Raw genomic sequence first — 17703 nt, 5'->3', positions numbered from 1 at the left:
GAAGAGCAGGAACCACCACCTTTTAAGCGGGTGCTGGAATTGTGATCCCACCTATTGCAGTATTCCCTCAGTGTGGGAATCCAGGGAATCCCTCTGGCTGCCCTGGGACCCTGGCAGGGCTCAGGAACCCCCTGGACAGAGCCCCCAGAGACACTGGCTGTGATCTCTGGCCATGGAAAAGAGTTTTCAGTCTTACAGGATGAATTACCAGCTCTGAGGGTTTGATATCAGTAATAATTAAGTGTGTCACGGGTGCAAAAGTAAAATTTTATGTTTCTAGATTAGGGGTCCAACAAGATGGAAGAAATTGGGTGTGTCTTGTCCTTTTTCTCCTTCTCCATGCCCTCCATGTCTCACTGTGGTGTTGGCATTTTTCTGTTGGTTCAGGCTGGGGACACACTGTCCAACGTAGGTGACAGATATTGGCACGTTATTGTAAATGCAGCCCAGGGAGTTTCTGGTATTTAATGTTTGTCACATCCCACTGAGGGCAGAGCCCCACACGCTGCCCTGCAGGACAGAGCTGGGCAGGGCAGCAGAACATGTGAGAGATAAACAGAATAAACAACCTGGAAACCAGCACAGACCAATTATGGCTTCTGCTTTGGCAGGGGGCTGACACACAGAGACTTTTACCATCTCAGAATCATTTCAATATCACAGATTCTGACACCTGGGTGGGTGTTTCCCAGGATTGCCTTGCCCCCTGAGCACAGCCCTACCTGCTGGGCGTTGGGGACAGCCAGGCTGTGCAGCTGCCACACCCCCACCTGGCCACGGCTGTCCCCCAGCAGCAGGCACTCGGCGTTCCTGGCAAACAGGAGGCAGCTGAGCTTCCCTTCAGGGCTGGCAGCACAGGAGAGCACGGGCTGGAAGCTGCAAGCCAAGAGTTCATGGGTTCCATGCATTTATCAGCTGAAAGGCTGCACAGTTCATTTTCTAGGTTAGCTCAGGAATTGGGAAGTGAGGCAGCGCTTGGTTTGGGCTCTGCCAGGAGAAGAATCCCAGCTGCTGTTAACTAAGATAATCTGCTTGCCTAAAATCTTGTCCTGACCTGGAAAGTGCTGGTTAATATTTTTGTCAGATGAATAATTTGCAGGATGTGGCAGGGCTCTGGATCCACCAGGGCTTCACAGTGCCAGTAACACAAAACCCAGAGCAGCTGGACAAGGTCACAGGTAAATGTCATCTCAACTTCAGACCATCCAATCTTTACCAAAGTTGCTCAGGTTTGGTTTTATTCCTTCTAACTCTGCCACAATTTCTGCAGAAAAAGGGCAGATTTACACTTTATCAGCTCCATGAGGCACCCAGCTCCTTCTCTTTTCACCCCAAATCTCTGGTGAGCACCATCTGCTTTTACACAACAGAATCACAGAATAACGAGGTTGGAAGAGACCTCTGAGATCATCAAGTCCAACCCATGCCCTGACACCACAATTAAACTATAGCACCAAGTGCCAAGTCCAGTCTTTTTTTAAACACATCCAGAGACGGTGATTCCACCTCCTCCCTAAGAACACAATTCCAGTATTTTATTATTCTTTCAGTGAAAAATTGTTTCCTAATATCCAACCTAAACCTTCCCTGCCGTAGCTTGAGACTGTGACGAATATTTCAAAATGCAACAGTTTGAGTTAGCCAATGTGGTGCTGTAACAATCTGATAAAAACACAGGTGAGGTAATTAATGTGACAATTATATTTCAGAGTCTTCCTTGAGAAGAGTCCTACTCACATGCTGACACTCAGATCCCAAATCTCCACCCTCTCCTCATTCACTGCTGCGAAGACCAGGGCAGATTGTGGAGCCCACTTGATGTCGTGAACAAAAGCTGTGACAGAAGTGAAGGTTAGCAGGGGCCTGTGGGAATCCTTGTGCCACAAAAGGATGCTCCAGTCTGCAGAGCAGCTCAGGAACACGTCTGTGCTCGAGGGATTCCAGGCAACTTTGTACACGGGGCCCTGTGTGGAGAGAAACAAAACAGAACTTGGTGCTGCTGCAGAGCTACAGAATCTCTTCTAGAGCTACCCAACCTTTCTCCCACAGGTGAGGCTATTTAACTCTACAGGACAATCAGATTTCTGATTGCTGTCTTAATATAAAGCCAGAGTTAAAGATTTAAAACAGTTTCTAGTACCAGTTTTAATAAATTACTTGAAAAAATCCTGACAGCATAGAAAGTAATCCTGTAAGACTGTGATGCTTTATGCTATGGGAATTAATTCCTAATATAAGAGAAGTAGTTTAGGTTTCTTTTATTGCAGGTGTTCAGTAAATATAAGCAAAGATTACATTTCTGAGATGAGCAGTTCCTGCTGTCCTTGTTCACAGTGTCACTCACCTTATGGCCTCTGTATGTCCCCAGAATCTGCTCCTTGCCTGAGCAAGAGCAGCAGTAGATGTGGCCCTCTTCTGTCCCAGCAAGAAAAACATCAGAATCCTGAAAGAAAGGGAAAAGTAGCCTGGGCTGGATGAATTTATCACTCCTGCAGAAATCCTCCAGGGCTGGAGGAGTTCAGCTCCAAGGAGGAGCTCCTGTGAGTGGTGGGAAAGTGGAACCACAACGTTGAACATTTGCTGAGTGCATTCTCCAACAATGCGCAACGTGCCGGGGTTTGACTCCTGAAAATCTTGGATTTTCAGCAATCCATGTGGAAAATGAAAGAATTTTTTCACGAGCTTGGTGGAGGAAGGGCTCAGCTGGATGAAGAGAAGCTCAGCTGAGCTGAGTGGGAGGTGTTGGACAAATTCTGCCAGCCTTGGCCATCACACAGAGGGGAATTGCCCCGAGGCCTGCCCAAGGAAATGTGAGTAACGTGGCTGGGAGTGATGCCTGAAGTTTGAGCTTTCCTATTTTCCAGACTCTGCACTGCATTGGTTTATAACTCTGAGCTTCATATAAAGTGTTAGCAGTTCAGTCAGACAGAATAATCCTTTTCTAGCCCAGAGCCAAGGAGACCACTGCAGCTTCAGGCCCAAAAAGTGCAAACAGCAGGGAATGGAGGAGAGCAGACTGGGAGGGTGGGGCTGCATCACCTGGAGCTGGAATTGAACAATTAACCCAAATAAATGGACCAAAACTTATAAAAGTATGAAACTCCTGACTCAGAGTCCATCTTGGTGTAGAGCCTTGGCCAGGCTCTTGCACTGCCCAAGGCGTAGACTTTGAAGGGCCTTTAATAAAATCCCTTTAATAAATAAGTATTCCTTTAACACTGCCTAGCCTCTGGTCCAGGCAGCCTCTCTAAGCATCAGGACATCATTGTTTTATCATTTCACCCATTTGGGGTAAATCTTAGTTGTCAGAAAGCAATTTATTTCAAAATAGACATGCTTTAAATAGCAGCACCAAGGCCCTGGCTAGCTCCAATTAAAGCAGCTCCAGCTGAGCATCCCACCTCTGCTGCAGAGTTTTCCTGGCTAATGCTCCAGCCAGGATGGGCTTTCTGAGCCTACCTCTGGGTGGAAGTCGAAGCACAGGCCAGCTGCCTGTTGTGATATGGGACCTTCACTCTTCCTTTCTCTCTCACCTGGTAATTTTTTCTTCCCACTTTCCGTTCGCTTGATTTTCATCACATCTGTGCAAAGAGCAGGAGGTTTTGTCAAACAGGACTGAGGAACTCGTGCTGCTTTGGGGTGCCCAGCAGCTCTGAAAGGTTTTGTGGGGTTGCTGGTGTAAAGGATGTCAGCTGGAGTCAAAGGGAGCAGTTTCAGGTGCTCACCAGAGCAATCCAGCCTCTGCTGAATGAACCACTGGGTCACTCTCCCATCTCCTGAGATGCACATCAGTCTCTCTCCTTTGTCACCTGCTGCTGCACCTCTGTCCTGTTCCACCCACCTCAGCTGCCACACAGGACCTTTGTGTTTGTTTAGGGATGCACTGGGACAAAAAAGATACACGTGGTAAATCAGAGATGAGAAAAGATAAGACAACAAACAAAAATAATTAAGCTTCCACTTTGTAATGACTGTTAACTCTTATAACAGAAATGCTTAGCTTTTTTTTTAAAATGTTTATATAAGAAATGTTTAGCTTTTCTTTTTAAAAAACGGTCTGAACATTGGTTGTTTTCTCCAGGAGAATGTTTCCTTATTCAACATGTTTGATAATTAGTTTCAGGGCACTGCTTATGTGCTTGCACCATGAAATCAGTCTGCACCTTGCAGGAGAGACCTGGGGAGCTGCCCTTAGGGCAGGTGCCCTCCTCATCGCCCACCCATCCCCTCTCTCATTTTCTTCTTAATTCCTGCTCAACCCCTACTTTTGCTGATATTCTCTCCAGTTTTAGCAAGAGGGATGTCCTGGCTTGTAAGATCAGCATGTATTCTATTTGCCATCTGTTGGAGGTGGGGCAGTTTTCTTCTCTCCAAGAACAGTGTCTTCTGTTAATGGCCATTAATGACTCCCTGCATGGCTGGGAAAGTTCCATCAGCCCATGGTGAGATGCTCTGCCCAGAGGGAGGAGCCAAGCATCCCGACCTGCATAAAATCAGCATTTTTGGGACACCAGAGCAGCCCTTTGCTGGATTCCCAGAGGAGCAGCTTCTTCTCTGCTGGATCCCCAGAGGAAGACCAGGCCCATCTACTCCATCCCCAGAGCTTCAGAGAAAACTCCACCCTGCTCCAGATCCCTGCTCCAGCAGCATTCCATCTGCCCCTCCAGGAGGAGCAGCCACCATTTCACTGGACTGTTCCCAACACCCTGACTCCTCAGGGTATCAGGTTTCTGACTCTATTTTTGTTTATACTAATTACAATTTTATTATTATTTTTATTTAGGTTTTTTTTTTTCTAGTAAAGAACTGTTATTCCCATTCCCATCTCTTTGCCTGAGAGCCTTTTAATTTTGAAATTGTAGTAATTCGGAGGGAAGAGGTTTACCTTTTCCATTTGTGAAAAACTTTGTTAAGAGCTAATCACTTGATTTTTAAAAATTTTAAAAGTTTAATAATAATAAAATTGTTATAAAAATAGTAATACAATTAGAGTAATAAAGTTTAGAGTTAGGACAATTGCAAGATAATAAAAAGCAAGGAATTACGGACGTCTGGATGCTCTTGGACACTAAGTCACGAAAAGCATCCCTTGTGAACAAAGGAATCACCTTAAACCAATACACTTGTTGTATATTTATACATCCTTCATGGTTATGTATATATTTTATTCTAAACAAGAAACTCTGTTGTACATTAACTGTTTCCTTTAATCCCCTGGTGTCTTCGAGTCTGAGCAAGGCCTGAAGAAATTAGCTTCTTCTGATAAAAAGCCATAAATTCCTCTCCTTTGGAAGATTCAGGTTCTCCTCGAAGTGAGTATTTCATTCTTAAAAAAACCCCAAACTTTCCCCACATACATAGTCTCTATTTTAACATGTTGGAACCTAAAACTACATTTAACACACTATGTAAGAGAATTAATACAGCATAACTTTCTAACATCACACATATAATATTCACTGTAACATTTGCGAAAAGCCAATGATAAAATGTGCATTTTTCACACATTTCACAGGAGGCTCTTGGCATCCTTCACAGACTCCTGTCTTTTCAAACTAAGACAAGGGATCAGAGAGCAAGCCTACCACTGGTGTCCCGCAAGGATTTACGTCGCAGGGCTGGGATGCCCCAGGTAGGACACGGAATATCAAAGGTAGGTGGGGGTAAGGAGCTGCAGCTCCTGAGAGGCTGAGGGAAAGGCTGGCCCTTCCCAAGCCTGTGGGCTCAGGGCTGGAGGAGGTGAGCTGCAGCCTGACCTGCTGTCCAGCAGCGCGGCGTCCCCGCGGCTCCGCACGTCGTAGATGGCCACGCGCCCATCAGCCGTGCCCACTGCCAGCAGGTTTGGGCTGGCCAGGGAGAAATCCACAGCGGTGACGCCGTGCTCGCAGCGGAAAACGCGCTCTGGCCACTGCCCAGGAGAGAGGAACAGCAGAGTTCTCAGCCGGGTGATCATTTACCTCGGTCTTGGCGCTGGGCACTCGGCGTCTGCTGGAAAGCTCGAGTGATGGTGGCCACAGTGTGGGTCTGAGATTCAGTCAAAGAAAGAGACTGAGAGTTTCTAGACAGGCAGAAACCTGGGAAAGAGCTGGAGAAGAATGTAAATAATTCTTTATCTCCTTGTTGTTCCTTGTTTATAGTTGAGTTTTATCGCTGTGCATCACGCACTGTACACCAATGGTTGAGTTGTTTTCACTTCAGGACCAATGGAGTTGGTCCTCACGAAGCTCTGTATAAAAGAGCAGTGTATTTTGAATAAATGGGAATTTTACTCTCAGGAATTGGTCCTCACGAAGCTCTGTATAAAAGAGCAGTGTATTTTGAATAAACCAGAGTTTTACTCTCACAGCCTTCTGATCAGAGTCTCCTCATTCCCATCCTGCCTCGACAGCCACAGGGACCAGAAATGATTCTATGTTCTGATTGGCACCATGTATTACTTGCTACAACTGTTATAAAGATAAAGATTGGGTGGAAATATGACACTGGAAATAAGTTAGGTGAAGCTACTCCAAACCAAATATATAAGAGTATCTGTGGTGACAGCAGAGAATCATTAGAATATTTGGTGTTCTAATGATGCATCAAAGATTTGACTCTGCCTGGTTTAAATTAGTTTAATGCAGTTTTGGCCAAGAGAAGTTTGTAGCAGAAATCAAACTGGAATGTTGTAATTCATAGCAATCAGATTTTTTTTACTGGCACCCTTTGTAACTGAGATTTCCAAATATTGTTTTTAATGGCTGCTTTTAAAAGGATCCCTTTTCAGATTGATCTGCAGAGGTGTAAATATTACAGCTATAAAATCTCCTCTTTTATTGACAGCGTTGCGAGAAGTTAAGAGTAAATAATTGTAGCTAAAAGGGAAATAAAGCAGAAATTGTCCAGAGAAAAGCAGATTGCAGGAAAAGCAAACAAAAGGGCTCGTTACCATGGGGTTCTTCAGTGACCAACAGCAAGCCAGGCCTTTCTTCTGATCCCGAGAAACAAACTCCCTGTAACCAACTGCCAAGAGATCCTGCAAGCACACAGCAACAGCAAGAGCTCAGCAGGACATTTCCAAAGGCACCTTTGTGTCAAGGCAAAGTCTGGAATAACAAAATTTCTCTACTATGCAGGAGATACTTTGTTCTATAATCATATTTTAATGTGCATTATTTAATGGAGTACTTCTAATTTTCCCCTCACAGGGTTAGGTGCAAAAGGAGCTTCAGAGAGCACCTCAAACTCCTGGCTTTTAGCTTTCCACAGTCCAGGGAATTCCCTTCATTCCTTTCCACAGGCAGAAGTAAAAACCAACAACCTTTAGCCTCCAGCTCCAGTAATTTTTCTTTTCTTGCACTCAACAAGTAGTTTGAGAGTTATATACCAAGTAGTTTGTGCATTTTAAAAGTAGCTGATTGTTTGCCATGTATTCTAAGACTGAAATCTCTAAATGTGTCTAACTTTTTAATATCTGGACATTTGGTGCACTAAAAGCATTAAATGGTCTTTATTTCCTCTCTTTTTTTTTCTTTTTTTTCCCCTCGCTGGGTTTCTGTTTCTCATCCTCAGCTGCTGTTTACCTCTTTTCCATTAATTATTTTTGTTTAATAAGTCACTTCTGTTGGGAAAACTGAGCTTTACATGACCAGTTTTAGGGAGCTTTGCCTTCTGTGCTGTTATTGTGCATTTTATCCTTAAAGTTTGAGGAATTCTGCTTTTTTTGGGAGAAAAAAAAATCAGATCCCAAACCTCCACCCTCTTCTCATTCACTGCTGCGAAGATGAGGGCTGGTTAGATGAGAAGCTGAAAGCTTTTACTTTCTCTCCTGCTGGAGAGAAAGATGTGGTGTCTAAACTACCACAAATAAACTCCATCAATGATAACAAAGTTCAGCAGCAGGGGTTAAATTTCAATTTTAGAGCAGACCAAGTCTATGAACACTGCTGCTCGGGGTAAACTGGAGCAATTAATGAAATCCTGGGCCAATTAAAGCTATGCTGATCCAGGTGCAGGGAAAGCACTAGATCAAAGCAGCAAGAGTGAGGGACTGGATCCATCTTTGAGATGCAGCCCCGGATCAGGAGCTTATTTTCACCAGCAGTAAACTGGTCCCAGTCTGTGGCCAGCTCAGGAATGCTTTGTGGACTCACAGGGTTCACCTTGTTCCAAGCCATGCTGCTCACGCTGTGAGCCCAGGTTAAATCACACTGGTAGGACCAGAGCTGCTCCAGCCTGGGGCCTGCCCCCTCTGCTGGGCTCTGAGCTGGCTCTGCTCCTTCCTCCTGCTTCTCCTCCTCCTCATCCTCATCCTCCTCATCTTCATCTTCTTCCACCTCGGTGTCCAAGGTAACAACAGGTTCTAAAATGTACAGATGCAGAATGTGAGTGGACATATTTCACTTACCTAATTATAGGTATCATTATATAAATATAAATCTAAATCTAACCTATATTATATAATATATATTATTGTATGTAACCCATATTATTATCTATAACCTATATTAGGTAACCTATATTATTATATATAACCCATATTATTATATATAACCTATATTATTATATATAACCTATATTAGGTAACCTATATCATTATATATAGCCTATATTATTATACATAATCTATATTAGGCAACCTATATTATTGTATATAACCTATATTATTATATATAACCCATATTATTATATATAACCTATATTATATAAACTGTATTATCATAGGTTATATCTCACCCTAATTATTCATACCAGAAGAAAACTTTGCCCTTTCAGCAAATATTTTGCAGGGTAAAAAAAAAAAAAAAAAAAGAAGTGAATATTTGAGGAATTAAGACATCCTAACTTCTTAAAATGTGACTAAAATTGGCTGGGGACAGAGCAGACAGCTGGATTGGGCTGGAGTGAGCCAGGTCTGCTGCAGGTGGGTTGAGCTACCCAGGCAAAAGTGAGGGATTTCTGTGGAAAATTGGGAATTTCTGGCTGGGAAGAGGGTACTGAGCAAGGAACAAACCTATGAGGACAGGAATCTGCCGATAAACTGCGAGTTTGGGTTGGAAAATGTTCTCCATGAGAATCCTCTCCATGACAACTAAATCCTGCTGCAGCTTTGCTGAGGTTAGGATTGCTCCTGGCTGGCATTCCTGCTCCTCGTGGCTCCTGGCAGCAGCAGCACTCTCTGCAATGGAGATGGAAGAAGCTGAATTTCAGAATTGTGGGATATTCCAAGCTGGAATGGATCCACCAGGATCATGGAGTCCCCTATACTGCCTGAGAAGAGATAAATGCTTTGAACATGATAAAACTTCACACAGAAGGATCAAGGTGAAAGAATTTTCCTCCACCTGCAAAGAGCAGAGAATTAAAAAAAAAACTTTCACTGTGAATTTTTTCTTCCTGTAATTTTCTTTTCTTATACTTTTATCCTGTTATCATCTTTTCTTATTATAATTTCCTTATCTTTTTCAGATACTTCTGGAAGTTTCACAAATGCTATTTTGCTTCTCCTTTTTAAAGCAAACCTTGTCCCTGAGTATTTATCTTTATTTAAGGTGATTTCTGAAGGCAGTGTGCAGAGAAGTGCAGCCCTATTCAAGATTCTTTAGCAAACTCTCTTGCAGGTTGCAGGCAGAGTTTTCCAGGAAGTTTTCCCCACATATCCCAGGGATGTGCCTGGTTCAGGAGGATGAGAACAGGGCAGAAATGGGAAATGTTACCTGTGGCAGAAGGGACAGCCACAGCCTGAGCGTGCTCTTCAGCTGTGGGAGACTTTCTGCTTTTCTCTGCTTTTGGGCTTTCGGGTTCTTCTGTCTCTGCAGGTTCTGCTCCTGAGGCAGGCTGTGAACTCTCCAAATCCCACGGAGTCACCATCACCCCTGGGAATGAATTTCCTGTCACACAGGGCTCTTCTTTTGGTACATGAATGCAGGGAGCTGCTGGGCTGGGCTGTGGAACCACCTCTGCTTCCAAAGGTCTTGATATTTGAACTGATTATTTCTCATTTAATGTTTTGATTTCATCTTTTCATTGCCATCTTTTACGAATTTACAGAAAAGGCTGCCTGTGCTTAATAAGAATCATGAAAGCAGATAACTTTAAAGTTCCTCCTCTTGTGTTACTGCTGCAGCTCCATCAGGGTTTTTTTGGGGTGGCTCCCCTTGAGCAGGGTCAGGTCCCATCCAAAACTTGCCTTGATGTGCTCAGGGGCTGGAATGAGCCCTGCTGACGCCACAAAAAAAGTGGCAAATAGCTTTTCAAAACAGATTATTATCTACTTTTGGGCTTAATTCCCTCATTTTCCATACACTAACACAAAGGGAAAGTGGAACAGCATTCCCCATATTTTTTTTGGCCTCTTACACACAACAATAACGTTCCCTGGCGGTGTTAATACCAATTTTATTGCAATGGATCCAGTGTTCCAGCACTAAATTCAAGATTTGGGAAGGGCAGAAAAGGCCAGCACAGCCCACACTGTCCTGCCTGCACTCAGAGCTCTGGAGGTGGGAGTGAAAAATCCCTTTTGTCAGGTTTACCTTTCTCTGCCACAGTGATGGTCTCACACTGCACTTCCTTGCTTTTGGCAGCCCCAGAGATGGTTTGCACTATTTTTTCTTCAAAGTACTCACTGCCGATTTTAGCCTCGCAAATCTCTGCATAAATCTTATTCCTTTCTCTGGAAAACAAAGGAAACGCTGGCTGGTGACTCCCTGGGAAAATCTGCCTGGAATCCTCCATGTCTTTGACAAGGAGCTGATCAGGAGAGGCTTTCCCATGTCTTCAATGTCCTGCTTTTTGGATATTTTGTATATATACATACATACATACATACATACATTTAAATAAATAAATAAATATATATACACACATATACACATATATACATATGTGTATATATACACATATATATACACTATAAATATTAAATTTATATTGTATAATATTATATATATAATATAATATATAAAAATATAATATATAGTGTGTATGTATAGTATATATACCATAATAATAATATAAAATAATATAAAATCATAATATATATAATATATATAGTATATATAGTATATATACTATATAATGCAATATATACCAATATGATATAATAGAAAAATATATAATATAATACAATGTAGACATAATAAAATATTTACATATCATATCATATGGTATATAATATAATATAATATAATATAATATAATATAATATAATATAATATGGTATAATATAATATAATATAACATGGTATAATATTATAGAATATAATAGAATATAATATTATAGAATATAATAGAATATAATATTATAGAATATAATATAATATGGTATAATATGGTATAATACCATATAATATTGAATAATGTAAATATACTAATAACATTTTTACATATAAAAATATATTTTATATATAAATATTCTATATTTATATATAAATATATTATATATATGAACAATATATTTACAGCCAAGATACTTTAACACCACAGATACTGCTTGTTGCAAATATTGAAATAAGTTTGTGACCCACAGGACCCTCGGAGCCTCCTCCGCCTCGGTGGACAGCAGGGCCGTTGGCAGGTGCAGCATCCAGAGCGTTCCCGACTCCGACAGGACCATCTCCACCCTCTGCTCCAGCTCTGCCTCCCGCAGGGCTGCCTGTCCCTCCTCCTGCACGGCTGGGGACGAAGCACAACCAACAGACAGCACCTCTGCTGCTCCAAACCCACGGGAAAATTCCTTGTGGATAGCCCTGGGCTGGCTGATCCCACAAGACGGAATGGGAGATGGGAAATCTCTAATTATTGGCTGTGGTTTTTACCAGACAACATCAAAGCTGCGTCTTGTTGAGGTTCTGTCTCATCTAAGCCAGGCTTGGTTGTTGATGTGTTGCTTCCCTGTGTCCTTCAGGGGCAAGAAACAAGCAGAAATTGTCTCAAAAACCAAAAAAAGTGTTCATTTTCTGGAGGTACTTTGTATTTTTATGTCATTTTTTAAAGTATATTGCTCCTGGTTGACATCCCAAGCCCTGGGATTGTCCTTTGGAACAGCCAGCCTGAGAAACATGGCAAAAAAAAGCAATCTTCATCTCAGAAATCAGTGTTTGCAATTGCAACTATAAATTGTAAATAACTACAATTATTCCTTACAGCATTTTGATCATGCTCTGGCTCAGGATTTTCCATTTCAAACACCAGTAATTATTTCCCTTCTCTGCATGACTTAATTGAGTTTGTCAGCCCAAAGTCTTTTGCTTTGTTTTTTCCCCTCCATGCTGGATGTTTGTAAATGAAAGTGTAGTGAAACAAAATTTAGGAGTTTTAACTCCTATTTTTTTTTTTAAGACCACTTTTAGAGGTGGATGCACACAATCACAGACAGGTAACTTGCTTAAATATTATTAAAGCAGAGAAATTTTATTTTGGTAGTTGAACAGATATTTGTAATGTTTTATTACTTTGCATAAAAGGTTGTCTGCACTTACTAAATACCACTAAAAAGATGAAATATTACAAAATACGTAATTTACTTTTTATAAAGTACTTATAATGCTTTATTTTTTAAAATAAAACTTCTCTTGCCTGGGTACAGCAGCGTTTGGGTCTGGCTGGAAGAGGGGACGGGGTGTCACATTCTTCCCTTCATCATCAAAAACCTGGAGAAAAATTGAAATAATCAGGATCATTTCCCTTTGTTCCCAGCCAAGATTAGGGAGGGCACTTGGAAGGGGTTTGCTTTCCTGCAGGATCAGCCCCAGTTTTTTGGGATTCTTTGGGAAAAGCCACATTCCTGTCACTGTCACACCCAGCTCTGCTCCTCCCTGTGCCTTCTCCAAGGTGAGCTATTGATCCTGATCCATTCCCTCCAATTAACAGAGCAGCCAAACGAATCAGGTGAGTAATTAAACATTTTTAATGTTGGGAATATTTTAGTGCAAGAAGGGCGCTCAGGTGCTTCCCTGATTCCCAGGTTACCTTGGGGGAATATTCTGGATTTTGGGTGGAGACAGGAGCTGCTCCAGCAACAAATCTCAGATTAGAAATGTTAATTATTAGAAATGTTAATTATTAGAAATGTTAATTATTGTCAGGCTGGGGCTGCCCCATCCCTGCCAGTGCCCAAGGCCAGCCTGGAGCAGCCTGGGATGGTGGGAGCTGCCTGCCCTTGGGAATGGGATGGGCTTGGAGGTGCAACCCAACCATTCCAGGCTCCAAGGTCCTTCCCACAGGTGGATTTGGGGCTTTTCCCACTTTTCCCAAATATGCCCAATCCAACCAGTCCAAGGCTTCGTGGTTCTTCCCACCTTTCCCAACCCAACCATTCCAGGGTTTCTGAGATCCTACCTGCGAGTGGATTTTGGGCTTTTCCCACTTTTCCCAAGGATGCCCAACCCAGCCATTCCAGCTCTTCCCACCTTTCCCAACCCAACCATTCCAGGCTTCCCACAGGAGGATTTGGGGCTCTTCCCACCTTTCCACCATTCCAGGTTTCTAAGATCCTACCTTGCAAGCAGATTTTGAGCTTTTCCCACTTTTTCCAAGGGTGCCCAACCCAAATATTCCAGGCTCCATAGTTCTTCCCACAGATGGATTTGGGGCTCTTCCCACTTTTCCCAACCCAGCTATTCCAGGGCTTTTTGGTTCTTCCTCAGATGGATTTGGAACCTTTCCCAAATGTGCCCATCCCAACCATTCCAGGGCTCCATGGTTCTTTCCACAGGTGGATTTTGGGCTTTTCCCCACTTTTCCCAAGGATGTCCAACCCAACCATTCCAGGACTTCCCACAGGTGGATCTGGGGCTCTTCCCACCTTTCCTAAATGTGCCCATCCCAACCATTCCAGGGCTCCATGGTTCTTCCCACAGGTGGATTTTGGGCTTTTCCCACCTTTCCCAACCCAACCATTCCAGGCCTACCCACAGATGGATTCCCAGCTCTTCCCAACCCAGCTATTCCAGACTTCCCACCATTCCCAACCCAACCATTCCAGCTCTTCCCACCTTTCCCAACCCAACCATTCCAGGCCTACCCACAGATGGATTCCCAGCTCTTCCCACTTTTCCGAACCCAGCCATTCCAGACTTCCCACCTTTCCCAACCCAGCCATTCCAGGGCTCTCCAGCTCTCCCACCTTTCCCATCCCAGCCATTCCAGCTCTTCCCACCATTCCCAACCCAGCCATTCCAGCTCTTCCCACCTTTCCCATCCCAGCCATTCCAGCTCTTCCCACCATTCCCAACCCAGCCATTCCAGCTCTTCCCACCTTTCCCAACCCAGCCATTCCAGCTCTTCCCACCATTCCCAACCCAACCATTCCAGCTCTTCCCACCTTTCCCAACCCAACCATTCCAGGCCTACCCACAGATGGATTCCCAGCTCTTCCCACTTTTCCGAACCCAGCCATTCCAGACTTCCCACCTTTCCCATCCCAGCCATTCCAGGGCTCTCCAGCTCTCCCACCTTTCCCAACCCAACCATTCCAGCTCTTCCCAACTTTCCCAACCCAGCCATTCCAGCTCTTCCCACCTTTCCCAACCCAGCCATTCCAGGGCTCTCCAGCTCTCCCACCTTTCCCATCCCAGCCATTCCAGGGCTCTCCAGCTCTCCCACCTTTCCCAACCCAACCATTCCAGCTCTTCCCAACTTTCCCAACCCAACCATTCCAGCTCTTCCTACCATTCCCAACCCAGCCATTCCAGCTCTTCCCACCTTTCCCAGCCATTCCAGGGCTCTCCAGCCCTTCCCAGTTTCCCAGGCTGCTCCTGGACCGTCTCACCTGCAGAGCTCCCTGGCTGCCCACCGGGGCCCCGCTCCCGGTGCCTTTTCCCTGGGAAACTGAGGAAGCCGTGGAAGTTCTCCGGGAACTCGGGGCTTTGGTGGCTCCCGGCCCCGCCCTGGAATCACCACATTGTAATATTTATATTTGTAAATATCAAATTATTACCACTATAAAGGATCTGAACCATTTATAAAAGAGGATTTTTATTATTTCTTCAATATTTAATATATACTAGAAATTAAATATTAGGTATAATATAATATAATATAATATAATATTATATAATATAATATAATATAATATAATATATAATAATATAATTCTATTATATAATTATATAATATACAATTATATAATATATAATATATATTTAATATATTATATATATTATATATAATTTTTAAGAATCTAAACCACCACATGGTAACATTTATATTTATAAATATCAAATTATTACCATTATAAAGGATCTGAAGCATTTATAATAGAGGATTTTTACTATTTCTTAAATATTTAATATAGAATCTATAATCTATTAAAATATTTTTAAGGATCTAAACTACCACATGGTAACATTTATATTTATAAATATCAAATTATTACCACTATAAAGGATCTGAACGATTTATAATAGAGGATATTTACTATTTCTTCAATATTTAATATAGAATTATAATCTATTATAATATTTTTAAGGATCTAAACCACCACATTGTAACATCTATATTTATAAATATCAAATTATTACCATTATAAATATCTGATTTATAATAAAGGATTTTTATAATTTCTTATATATTTGGTAATATATAATCTATTATATATTTTAGAGGATCTAAATCATTTATAATAAAATATTTTTACAATTTCTTATATATTTTTAATAATTACTTATAATTACCAATTATTTTAAAGGATTTTAACAATTTTTAACCATTTATAATAAGCGATTCTTATAATTGATTATATATTAGCAATTATTTTAAGGGATTTCAACCTCTTAAAGGATTTTACTATTTCTTTTATCATTTATTACACACTACCATTTCTTATAAATTATTTCAACCATTTATAATAAAGGATTTTTACAATGTCTTATATAACTTATTATAATACATTAATAATATGAATATAATATATTAATATTACCCATATAATAATATATTATATTAATGTTGATTACATTATTATTACTACAATATTTATATTTATAATATTAATTATAGTAATATATCAATAGTATCAATACATTAATATATATCACCAATTCTTTTAAAGGATTTTAACCATTTATTACCATTTATAAGAAAGGATTCTTACAATTTCTAATATATTATAATTCATTATAAAATACCAATTATTTTAAAGATTTTTTAACCATTTATAATTTATTATATATTGCCAATTGTTTTAACGGATTGGAACCTCTTATAATAAAGGATTTTTACCATTTCTTATATAACTTGTTATTTATTATCAATTATTTTAAAGGATTTTAACAATTTTTAACTCTTTCTAATAAAGGATTCTTACAATTTCTAATATATTATAATTTATTATAAAATACCAATTATTATAAAGAATTTTTACAATTTATAAGAAAGGATTTTTATCATCTGTTATATAACTTATTATTTATTACAATTATTTTAACAGATTTTAACTATTTATAATAAAGGATTTTTATAATTGATTATATATTACCAATTATTTTAAGGGATTTCAATCTCTTAAAATAAAGGACTCTACTATTTCTTTTATCATTTATTACAATTATAATAATTATTATTACAATTTATAACATTACCAGTTATTTAAAAGTATTTAAACCATTTCTAATAAAGTATTATTATAATTTATTATATATTAACCATTATTTTAAGGGACGTAAATGATTTCACAATCAATATAATAATAAATAAAATTCGTTTAACATTAATTTATTTATCATAGACTATTCTATATTATGATCCATTATAGAATGTAATTTGTTACATATGATAATTTATTATGTATTATCAATTATTTTAAGGGATGCCAACCATTTATAGTACAAGACTGTGGGATTGAAGCCATTTATTGATTATAATTTATTATAATTTATAATTCATGATATATCAATAATTATTACAAAGGATTTTAACCATATATAAGAAAGGAGTGCAGCCATTTTTTATAATTTATTGTGCACAATAATTAATTACATATTACCAATTATCGTAAAGCATTTCGACCATTTATAGATAGGGCTTTTACAATTTATTTATTACAACTACTTATGCCTTATAATTTATTATAGCATGAAATTTATTATAGAATGTAATTTATTATAGAATGAAATTTATTGTAGAATGTAGTTTATTAGAGAATATAATTTATTATAGAATATAATTTATTACATATTACAATTCATCACGTATTGACCATTAAATTAAATAAAGGACTTTTACTACTGATTTATTATGACTTATTATAGAATATAATTTATTTCATATTACAATTCATTTAATGCTGCCTTTTATTTTAAGGGATGTAAACAGTTTATAATTCAGAATTTTGGCCGCCTATGTAATCCATTAAATATAATTTAACATTACAGACTATAACGTTACATATTACAATTTACTATGTATTACTGAGTCTTTAAGGGATGTAATCCATTTATACTAAAGGAACTTTTCCCATTCATTAATTATAATTAATGCTCTACTATAATTGGTTCCGTGCTATAATTTATCATTGATTTCCAGGCGTTTTTAAGCCTTTAAAGCTGTTTTATTTCCACAATTTCGAGGCTTTAGGCCCAACCCCCTCGCACTCACGGCGCAGGCCGCGGCCCCGGCATGGCGTCGCACGGTTCCCATGACGACGCCGCGCAAGACGCGCCGCGGGGATTGGCCGCCAGCAAAGGCGCCGCTGATTGGTGGCGGCGCGGCGCGCGGGCCGCG

At 40.1% G+C, this 17703-nt stretch overlaps 1 protein-coding gene across 1 annotated transcript; it reads right to left on the bottom strand.

Annotated features, from left to right (window-relative positions):
• Window positions 1-632: 632 nt before the first annotated feature.
• On the bottom strand, window positions 633-17613 carry DNAI4 (dynein axonemal intermediate chain 4). Its single transcript, XM_077785535.1, has 16 exons — window positions 17578-17613; window positions 14753-14870; window positions 12559-12632; window positions 11799-11881; window positions 11508-11655; window positions 10515-10654; window positions 9696-9854; window positions 8993-9157; window positions 8133-8341; window positions 6929-7015; window positions 5757-5908; window positions 3726-3883; window positions 3460-3581; window positions 2345-2443; window positions 1738-1964; window positions 633-876 (listed from the first exon to the last, which is right to left on the bottom strand). The coding sequence occupies exons 1-16, from the start codon at window positions 17598-17600 to the stop codon at window positions 633-635; spliced, it is 2208 nt and encodes a 735-aa protein (XP_077641661.1). The 5' UTR covers window positions 17601-17613.
• Between the last annotated feature and the right edge of the window lie 90 nt (window positions 17614-17703).

Source organism: Lonchura striata, chromosome 9 (assembly GCF_046129695.1).
Source record: "Lonchura striata isolate bLonStr1 chromosome 9, bLonStr1.mat, whole genome shotgun sequence".
In the NCBI taxonomy this organism is placed as follows: Eukaryota; Metazoa; Chordata; class Aves; order Passeriformes; family Estrildidae; genus Lonchura; species Lonchura striata.
Note: the sequence above shows the minus strand (reverse complement) of the source record. Positions and strands in the feature narration are given on the sequence as shown.